The sequence below is a fragment of the Phyllobates terribilis genome, unplaced genomic scaffold, assembly GCF_046119375.1.
Source record: "Phyllobates terribilis strain yellow unplaced genomic scaffold, ASM4611937v1 Scaffold_7__3_contigs__length_470593459, whole genome shotgun sequence".
NCBI classification, from domain to species: domain Eukaryota; kingdom Metazoa; phylum Chordata; class Amphibia; order Anura; family Dendrobatidae; genus Phyllobates; species Phyllobates terribilis.
Window position 1 is genome coordinate 265,815,724 of NW_027362767.1, and position 10,691 is coordinate 265,826,414.

General features: G+C 47.8%; 1 protein-coding gene across 1 annotated transcript; it reads left to right on the forward strand.

Annotated features, from left to right (window-relative positions):
• The first annotated feature begins 126 nt into the window (after positions 1–126).
• On the forward strand, positions 127–10,630 carry EDF1 (endothelial differentiation related factor 1). Its single transcript, XM_073640631.1, has 5 exons — positions 127–312; positions 3,318–3,369; positions 3,679–3,839; positions 9,861–9,954; positions 10,148–10,630. Exons 1-5 carry the CDS (start codon positions 235–237, stop codon positions 10,207–10,209), a joined length of 447 nt encoding a protein of 148 aa, XP_073496732.1. The 5' UTR covers positions 127–234; the 3' UTR covers positions 10,210–10,630.
• Positions 10,631–10,691: the final 61 nt, after the last annotated feature.

The window sequence follows — 10,691 nt, forward strand, 5'->3', positions numbered from 1 at the left end:
CAATGAGCGTCTTCGTTAGTCCTAAGCATCAGCCTTCCAGATCTTTCCCCAGGAATTAGCCAATGCGGAGAGCCTGGAGGCATTCCCCCAATCAGCGCTTGGTTCTACACTGATTGATGGCTGTTGTGACAAACCAGATGGCAGAGGAGGCGGGGTTTGCAGGTTTGTCGCCCGTCGGACAGTGTTAGGGGTTTGTTTGTTAGTGTGAAACGTCTGCTGAGGTAAAGACGAGACATGGCGGAGAGCGACTGGGACACCGTGACCGTGCTGCGGAAGAAGGGCCCGACGGCGGCGCAGGCCAAGTCTAAACAGGTATGGTGAGGACTACGACTCCCAGCAGCGGACGTCACGTGTCGCCGCTGCCCAGCTCACACTGTGCGGCCTGTACGTGCGGCTTCTGCCCAACTAATGTGCCGGATAAATGCAGCATTCTTAGGTTTTTTTTGCAATGTTTAATATACCTCTGCTGGCTGTCAGTGACTAGAAGCAGTCCACCCGATCCGTCTCACTGCTGTCTCCAGTCATAGTAAGAGGAGCCAGCGTGATCCGGGGGATCTGCCACAAGGTCCATCCATCAGCCCTAAGTGGGGCTGCGTACACAGCGCCGACCACTGACCATGAGCCGTGTAGATGTCACCGTCAGTCTTTTGACAGCAGCGTTTAGATGGGTCCCAGCAGCCGGGGATGTCGCTGCCAGCTCTGCCATTTACCTTCACACGGCTCCGTCCACGGAAATAAAGGGGTGCCGAGATCCGAAACTTTTTTATTTTCATATGGATGGGACCCGTCTCTGTGAGATCTGACTGTCAGGGATGGGGCTGAGCGAGCACCGCAGGATGGGACCCGCCTCTGTGAGATCTGACTGTCGGATGGGGCTGAGCGAGCACTGCAGGATGGGACCCGCCTCTGTGAGATCTGACTGTCAGGGATGGGGCTGAGCGAGCACTGCAGGATGGGACCCGCCTCTGTGAGATCTGACTGTCAGGGATGGGGCTGAGCGAGCACCGCAGAATGGGACCCGCCTCTGTGAGATCTGACTGTCAGGGATGGGGCTGAGCGAGCACCGCAGGATGGGGGACCTGCCTCTGTGGGATCTGACTGTCAGGGATGGGGCTGAGCGAGCACCGCAGGATGGGGGACCTGCCTCTGTGGGATCTGACTGTCAGGGATGGGGCTGAGCGAGCACCGCAGGATGGGACCCGCCTCTGTGAGATCTGACTGTCAGGGATGGGGCAGAGTAAGCACCGCAGGATGGGACCCGCCTCTGTGAGATCTGACTGTCAGGGATGGGGCTGAGCGAGCACCGCAGGATGGGACCCGCCTCTGTGAGATCTGACTGTCAGGGATGGGGCTGAGCGAGCACTGCAGGATGGGACCCGCCTCTGTGAGATCTGACTGTCAGGGATGGGGCAGAGTAAGCACCGCAGGATGGGACCCGCCTCTGTGAGATCTGACTGTCAGGGATGGGGCTGAGCGAGCACTGCAGGATGGGACCCGCCTCTGTGAGATCTGACTGTCAGGGATGGGGCTGAGCGAGAACCGCAGGATGGGACCCGCCTCTGTGAGATCTGACTGTCAGGGATGGGGCTGAGCGAGCACTGCAGGATGGGACCCGCCTCTGTGAGATCTGACTGTCAGGGATGGGGCTGAGCGAGCACCGCAGGATGGGACCCGCCTCTGTGAGATCTGACTGTCAGGGATGGGGCTGAGCGAGCACCGCAGGATGGGGGACCTGCCTCTGTGAGATCTGACTTTCGGGGATGGGGCAGAGTGAGCACCGCAGGATGGGACCCGCTTCTGTGAGATCTGACTGTCAGGGATGAGGTTGAGCGAGCACCGCAGGATGGGATCCACTTCTGTGAGATCTGACTGTCAGGGATGGGGCTGAGCGAGCACTGCAGGATGGGACCCGCCTCTGTGAGATCTGACTGTCAGGGATGGGGCTGAGCGAGAACCACAGGATGGGACCCGTCTCTGTGAGATCTGACTGTCAGGGAGGAGGCTGAGTGAGCACCGCAGGATGGGATCCACCTCTCTGAGATCTGACTTTCAGGGATGGGGCAGAGTGAGCACCGCAGGATGGGACCCGCTTCTGTGAGATCTGACAGGGATGGGGTTGCCCCTATAAGAGATGAGATTTGTTCTTGTGGGGTCTTCTGGCTCGGATTGAAGATCTGTGTGTACCTGATGCTCCACATTCCTTACCTGTGAGTCAGGGCATGCTGGGAGTTGTAGTTTTGCAGCAGTTGTGGAGCCACAGAACTCCGCTGCCTCCTGACTACTCCGCATGAGGCAGAATAAATAAGGAAGTCGGCCTCAGGTTTATCAGATGTGGCACAAGCCCTGGACTTCCCCAAACAGGCAGTGGCCAGGAGGGGGTGTAGATTCGAGCAGGGGCTGTGGGTGTCAGTTACTGCTGTTTATTGTCTTGTGGGACCTCAGCTATAATTGGGCTCCTGCTTTATCCTCCATGCTGTACACTGCAGCTCTGCTTGGTCTGTTTGACTTCTCTGTAAGCAGAAGCTTAGGGTCAGATAGTCACAGGGCTCGGGTGTGTATGAGCCTCTAGTGTAGTCACTGCTGGGGAATTCTGAGGTTTCGTCACTTTGTTGCCGTTTCTATTGCTGTGCAATAACAAATACAGAAGTCGCTCCTGTGACAAAGTGCAAACAATCCTGTCTGCTGTCACGTGTGTGATTTGTACACCTGGGTGTGTGTCCTGTGGGCCTTCTACAGGGCCGTACTCTGCACTATCTACAGCCTCTAGATGGCGCCAGGTCATACTACAATCCCCATAGGTAAATGCTGGACCAACTGCTGCACTTCTCTGCTGCTGTTTACTCATGCTGACCAGCTCTGTGTATCATTCATTACTCTACAGAGACAGTCACTGAATTACATCCTGAATTATACTCCAGAGCTGCACTCAACATTCTGCTGGTGGAGTCAAATGAAACACCGTGACTGCACTAGCAGAATAGTGAGCGCAGCTCTGGGGTATAATATAGGATAAGTAATGCATGTACACAGTGACTGCACCAGCAGAATAGGGAGTACAGCTCTGGAGTATAATACAGGATGTAACTTAGGATCATTAGTGTATGTACACAGTGATTCTTTCTTGAAGATTTATTCTTTGTGATTGAAGGCCAACCCCTCTAATTTGTCAGGGCAGCTTTCTAGTCATTGCCAGTGTTGTGCTCCTCCATACACAGAAGTGTGAGTTCTGCTCTGAGTGTTGCCAGCGTGTGACGCCTTGGTACTAATAATATGAGTTTCTTATTGTATTGATGGCTCTTTGTGTTTGTGTCTTACAGGCCGTTATTGCAGCTCAGAGACGAGGTGATGCGCTGGAGACTTCCAAGAAATGTAAGTTGCATCGGGGGTGGGGATGTTTGCCCATTGTATGCCAAAAGTTTCACCCCATTACCAAAGTTAGTACACCCCTCTGCTATATACTCTTAGCTACAGCCAGCATGGTCTCAGTAGACGGTCGGGCTGTGGCCTGTATAGACGTTTCTAATAGATGTATTAGTTTGGATCTATGTTATCTGCAGCCGGATCCATAGGATGAGCATGAGGGAAGTCAGTGAGGTGCTCCACGTCTTCCCCCGCTGTGATGTTGTAGGGCCGCAGTTTCTTTTCTGGACATATCTGACATTATCACTGCGTCCCCAGGGTCTGCAGGACAGAACAAGCAGCACGTCATAACCAAGAACACAGCCAAGCTGGACCGAGAGACGGAAGAGCTGCACCATGACAGAGTGACTCTGGAAGTGGGCAAGGTCATCCAGCAGGGCCGCCAGACCAAGGGCCTAACACAGAAGGACCTGGCCACGGTAAGGACTTGGGATCTTAAGGGGCAGGTTGTATTTTGTATTGATCGTAAAATGGCTTAGTAGATCATTTAGGAGTAGAGAGATGAGGGTCACAACCCTGAGCTTTCAGATTACGCTCACTGATCACTGGCAGCTTATTCTATAGCCTGTACTGTGATACACAGAAGATGTAGAAGACCATTGCTACAAGATGATTAACCACTTCGCACCAGAGCCTGTTTTTGCCTTCGTGACCGGGCCAATTTTTACATTTCTGACCACTGTCACTTTATGAGGTAATTACTCTGGAATGCTTCAACGGATCCCCCTGATTCTGAGACTGTTTTTTCGTGACATATTGTACTTCATGATAGTGGTAACATTTCTTCGATATCACTTGCGTTTATTTGTGAAAAAATCGGAAATTTGGCGAAAATTTTGCAATTTTCAAACTTTGAATTTTCATGTCCTTAAATCAGAGAGATATGTCACACAAAATAGTTAATAAATAACATTTCCCACATGTCTACTTTACATCAGCACAATTTTGGAACCCAAATTTTTTTTTGTTAGGAAGCTATAAGGGTTAAAAGTTGACCAGCGATTTCTCATTTTTCCAACAAAATTTACAAAAACATTTTTTTAAGGACTACATCTTATTTGAAGTGACTTTGAGGGGCCTTTATGACAGAAAATACCCAATAGTGACACCATTCTAAAAACTGCACCCCTCAAGGTGCTCAAAACCACATTCAAGAAGTTTATTAACCCTTCAGGTGCTTCACGGGAATTTTTGGAATGTGGAAGAAAACAATGAACATTTAACTTTTTTTCACAAAAATGTTACTTTAGACCCAATTTTTTTTATTTTCACAAGGGTAACAGGAAAAAATGGAATACACAATTTGTAGTGCAATTTCTAATGAGCACGCTGATTCCCCATATGTGGGGGGAAAACCACTGTTTGGGTGCACGGCAGGGCTCGGAAGGGAGGGAGCGCCATTAGACTTTTTGAATATAAAATTTGTTTGAATAATTAGCGGACGCCATGTTGCGTTTGGAGAGCTCCTGATGTGCCTAAACAGTGGAAACCACCCGCAAGTGACACCATTTTGGAAAGTAGACCCCTTAGGGATCTTATCTAGATGTGTGGTGAGCACCTTGCACCCCCAGGTGCTTCATAGAAGTTTATAATATTGAGCTGTAAAAATAAAATTTTCACATTGTTCCCACAAAAACGTTTTTCATCCCTTCATTTTGCATTATCATAAGGGTAATAGGATAAATTGCACCATGAAATTTGTTGTGCAGTTTCTCCTGAACACGCCGATACCCCATATGTGGAGGCAAACCACTATTTGGGTACACTGCAGGGTTCGGAAGGGAAGGAGCACCATTTGACTTTTTGAATGTAAAATTTGCTTGAATAATTAGCGGACGCCATGTTGCATTTGGAGAGCTCCTGATGTGCCTAAACAGTGGAAACCCCCCGCAAGTGACACCATTTTGGAAACTAGACCCCTTAGGGAACTTATCTAGATGTGTGGTGAGCACCTTGTACCCCCAGGTGCTTCACAGAAGTTTATAATATTGAGCAGTAAAAATAAAATTTTCACATTTTTCCCACAAAAAATGTTTTTCATCCCCTAATTTTGCATTATCATAAGGGTAACAGGATAAATTGCACCATGAAATTTCTTGTGCAATTTCTCCTGAGTACGTCGATACCCCATATGTGGGGGAAAACCACTGCTTTGGTGTACGGCAGGGTTCGGAAGAGAAAGGAGCGCTATGTTGGCTGGGATAGGTTGCAGACACCATGTCATCTAGGGAAGTAGTGAGTATTTTTTAATTTTTAAATTTATACCATTGGGCAGTGAAAAAAAACATAATTATATTTTTACCACAAAAAAATAATGTTTTACCCTCAGATTTTACATTTTCACACAGGGCAATGGGTAAAAATGGTGCCAAAATGTGTCACACAATTTCTTCTAAAAGTGTCAATACCCCATATGTGGCTGTATCGTACCGCTCAGCCATACGGTGAGATCTGGGGGGGACGGAGCGCTATTTGACAATTGGAGAACAAATTATTGTAGAATAGGCATTTGGATTTGGGAGCACAAAATTTTCTGAATTTCTTTTGGGGGGCAAGGGCCATTTCGCTTTTCCAGAGCCTTTCTGCTACCAGTAACTTGGAAGTCCCTTATATTTTTAACAGATGACGGACCTGAGTGGGGACTAGCTTTTTTTGAGGACAGAGTTGAAGCTTTTATTGGGAATATTTTACGTAACATTTATCCGGCGCTCGAGGCTGAGCACTTACATCGGGGTTTCCATCTAAATTTCCAAGTGATGTAATTCAGATGAAACCCCTGCAGGATCCATTCACTGTAATGAGGCAGCAGAGTTACTCTGGACTCCGTCTGGCCTCTGTTTAGCGGTGTCCTTTTTTTTTCAGAAATGCACAAAACTGTGGCCAACTGCACTTTTATGCTCGCCTTAAAAAAACTGACACCATGGGATCACAGGCCAGATGGCATCCACAATGGCCTATATCTGCCTCATTACAGGGAATCTTCCGTCATGGGTTCGGTCTGATTCACGTATTTCAGAGATTTACACGGAAACTCTGGTGTAAGTGCTCAGCGCAGAGCGCAGGATAAATGTGAGCAGAGCCTTACTGTGATCTTTGGGAGACATAATAAACAAATCAGTAACAGGTGAAGAATTGGTTTTATTTATTTTTTACGCCGTTCCTCGTGCGAAGTGATGAAATTACTTTATTCTTTGGGTCGATGCGATTACAGAGATACCAGATTTATATTGGGTTTTTATGATTGACAGCTGTCACACACTAAGAGACGCTTTTTTTTGCAAGATCTAGTTTTTGCATCGCCATATTTTGAGAGCTATAATTTTTCCATATTTCAGCCGACCGAGTCATGTGACGGCTTGTTTTTTGCGGGACGAGTTGACGTTTTTATTGGTACCATTTTTGGGTACGTGACCTTTTTTGGGAGGTAAAATTAACAAAAAACAACAATTCAGGAATTGTTTTTTGAGGGGTTTTTTTATGCCGTTCTGCGTGTGGTAAAAGTGATCAGGCAGCGTTATTCTTCGGGTCAGTACGTTTACAGCGATACTACACTTACTGTATATTTTTTTTATGTTTTGGCGCTTTTACACAATAAAACAATTTTATAGAAAAAATATTTTTTTTGCATCGCTTTATTCTGAGAGCTATAACTTTTTTATTTTTCGGCTGATGGAGCTGTATGGCGGCTTTTTTTTTTGCGGAACTAGATGACGTTTTCAGCGGTACCATTTTTATTTCCAATTTACTTTTTGATTGCATTTTTTTCCACTTTTTGTTTGGCGATATGAAAAAGCATAGTTTTTTGCTCCTTTTTTTATTTATTTTTATTACGGTGTGCACAGAAGGAGTTAATTAGTGTGACAGTTTTATAGATCGGGTTGTTTCGGACGCGGCGATACCAAATGTGTACTTTTTTTGTTTTTGCATAAATATACGGATTTATTGATTTAATATTTTATTTATTTATTTTTATTTATTTTGTGGGGGTTTTTTTAACAGTTTGAAAACATTTTTTTGACTATTTTTTTACATTTTTACTTAGTCCCTGTATAGGACATTCATTTTTATTTTTCTAATCACTGTTCTCATGCAATGCAATAGACATGTATTGCATTGGATGAGATCTTTGCTGACCGTTTTACACTGTCTGTCTCCTGCTAGAGTTCAGCTGCAGGCTGAGCCTAGCAGGACACCATATATGGCAGATCCGGATGTGGTCATGTGACCTCCGGCTGCCATAACAACGGCAGGCCCTGGAAGACATCAGGGGGCCATCGGAGAGGTAAGTTGACGACCCCCTCTCCTCTCACTATCTTCTATATGCCGCGATCACTATAGATCGCGGCATATAGAAGATAGCAAAGGGTTAACATCATTGGGACCTGATCCAATCAGGTCCCGATGATGTCCCCTGTCAGAGCTATCGCTCTGCACCGGAACCGCAGCGCTTGCAGGGCCCTGGGGGTCCTAAGCGCTGCGGGACCACCCACCGTTTTTAAACGTCGGCGCTGCACAGAGCCCAGGCAGGACCGACTTTTATCTACAGTGGGCCGTCCTGAACCGGTTAATGAAACGGAAGGAGGGTGGGGGGGTGACTGCGGTGGAGCGTGGTCACAGGAGTTTGGCGGCCGCAGTAGTGGGGTGATGCTGTGGGCCCTGCGATCTCAAAGAATGTCGACCAGCCCTGCAATGGGCTTTGGGAAATAAATATATATATATATATATATATATATATATATATATATATATATATATATATATATATATATATATATATATATATATATATATATATATATATATATATATGTACAGTATGTGTATATTGTTCCTTGTGCTGCACGAGGCGGCTATTTGATGACATAGGCTGCTTCTGCCAAGACTAAGTTGTCAGACTAGGATTCTTATGCTACCTTATGGTTGTTATTATCTTGGTTTCTTCTATTATATGTTTTTTGTATTGATAATTTTAGTATATTAGAGATTGCAGTTGCCATCAATTTTAACATATTTCTGTTAAAAGTTATCTTTTTGATGTATTATGGAATATATAGAAATGGCAATCTCCTATGAAGCCCGGCCACAGTCCCCATCCCACTTGAAGTTAAAGATGGTGGCCGGCGCGAGCTCTGATCTCTGCGGTGGTGGTGGCGGCGGCGGCAGCCAGTGCTCGCTCTGATCTCTCCTGCGGTGGGGGCCAGCGCTCGCGCTGATCTCTTTGGTGGGGGTCAGTGCTTGCTCTAATCTTTGCTGTGGTGGTTGTGGCGAACGGCACTCACTCTGATCTCGGTGGTGGCCAGCGCTTGGTCTGATCCCTTCTGTGGTGGCGGCTGCCAGCGCTTGCTCTGATCTCTGTGATGGCGGTGGCTGCCGGTGCTCGCTCTGATCTCTGCTGTGGTGGTGGCGGCGGCGGCGGCCAGTACTCACTCTGATATCTGTGGTGGGGGTCAGTGCTGGCTCTGATCTTTGCTGTGGTGGTTGTGGCGAACGGCACTCACTCTGATCTCGGTGGTGGCCAGCGCTTGGTCTGATCCCTTCTGTGGTGGCGGCTGCCAGCGCTTGCTCTGATCTCTGTGATGGCGGTGGCTGCCGGTGCTTGCTCTGATCTCTGCTGTGGTGGTGGCGGCGGCGGCCAGTACTCACTCTGATATCTGTGGTGGGGGTCAGTGCTGGCTCTGATCTTTGCTGTGGTGGTTGTGGCGAATGGCACCCACTCTGATCTCGGTGGTGGCCAGCGCTTGGTCTGATCTCTTCGATGGTGGTGACGGCCAGCGCTTGCTCTGATCTCTGTGATGGCGGTGGCTGCCGGTGCTCTCTCTGATCTCTGCTGTGGTGGTGGTGGCCAATGCTCACTCTGATCTCTGTGGCGGGGGTCAGTGCTCGCTCTGATCTTTGCTGTGATGGTTGTGGCGAACGGCACCCACTCTGATCTCGGTGGTGGCCAGCGCTTGGTCTGATCTCTGCAGTGGTGGCGGCGGCGGCCAGCGCTTGCTCTGATCTCTGCTGTGGGTTCCGGCATTTGCTCTGCCCGCTACTATGGTGGTGGCGGCTGGTGCTCGCTATATAACCCGTGCATGTAGAGAGTCCCTGGTCCAGCAGTTGTCAGTCAGTATTTTGTGGTTGTCAAATGTGAACTCTGCAAACCGCCTCCTACCTGTGGGCATCCCTGGCAGGTGGGTACTAAAAAGTAGAGGCTACCAGCTTGTAGTAAGTGGCTTGCAGGACTCCTTTCTGGCAGCCGCTAGACCATAGTCCTGCAAATCGATTTGCCCTTCTTATGCATACATACATAGCAGATTTTGCTATTTACTGGCAGGAGAGAAAGGGGATAGCCGGTGAGTTTGCCATAAGTTTATTGTGTGAATACCCCATTAAAGGGGGCATCCGTGTTATTAATCGTCAATCGCCCCTTATATCTTCTGGTCTCTTTTCATGTACAGAGAATCAATGAAAAACCGCAGGTGATCGCCGACTACGAAAGTGGAAAAGCGATTCCAAGCAACCAAGTCATGGGGAAGATTGAGCGAGCCATAGGTAAGTGTCGTGAATGCGCAGGAACCGGCTCCAACATTGTTATATTTGCCTTTATTTGAATCTGGCCCCAGAGCCTGCACCACATCTGGGGTACAAGCTCCCCCACCATGAACTCCTCAGCTGTATTAACTGTCTGATACCTGGGAGGTGTTTGCATTATTAAAAGTTCTGCTCTCTGATTCTTGTCTTTCAGGTCTCAAGCTGCGGGGGAAGGATATTGGAACACCCCTCGAAATAGCTCCTAAAAAGAAATGAAAATAAAGCCTCGAAATCAGTGTACCCCCGCTGATCTCGCCCAGTCCCTCTCCGGAGCAGACTGGCTCCTTACATTGCCAAGCTGAACACATGGGGGTTATTGGATAATAAACCAGATGGGACAATGATCACAGTCTCTTACCTGCCTGAAAATGAGAATTAGCGCATTTCTTCCAGATTAAAAAAAAACAAAACACAAGGTTCCTGCCAAGAACGGCACTTAACCACCTCCGGGCAGGAACGGGCTGGCTAGCCGTGAGATTCGGTGGTTCTCTTTAGTTGGTTTTTCCCACGGGAAGGTGGGGTTGCTTTTTTTTTTTTTTTTCTCTCCAGCAGCGAGGAGGCTCCGTCCTTCCGGTTCTAAGTTCTCACATCTTTTCTTGTATGTAATTGTAAAATAAAATTATCTTCCTTCACCGATGATTTCTTAACTACTTCCCTGCAAACCATTGCAGCACTGTATCCACAGTGTACGCTGGGAT

Excerpts from the sequence above, each read along its gene's own strand:
- EDF1 (XM_073640631.1), top strand. The coding sequence starts at position 235 with ATGGCGGAGAGCGACTGGGACACCGTGACCGTGCTGCGGAAGAAGGGC. Across the intron at positions 3,840-9,860 it reads CACAGAAGGACCTGGCCACG|AGAATCAATGAAAAACCGCA; the intron begins GTAAGGACTTGG and ends TTTCATGTACAG. Across the intron at positions 9,955-10,147 it reads GAAGATTGAGCGAGCCATAG|GTCTCAAGCTGCGGGGGAAG; the intron begins GTAAGTGTCGTG and ends CTTGTCTTTCAG.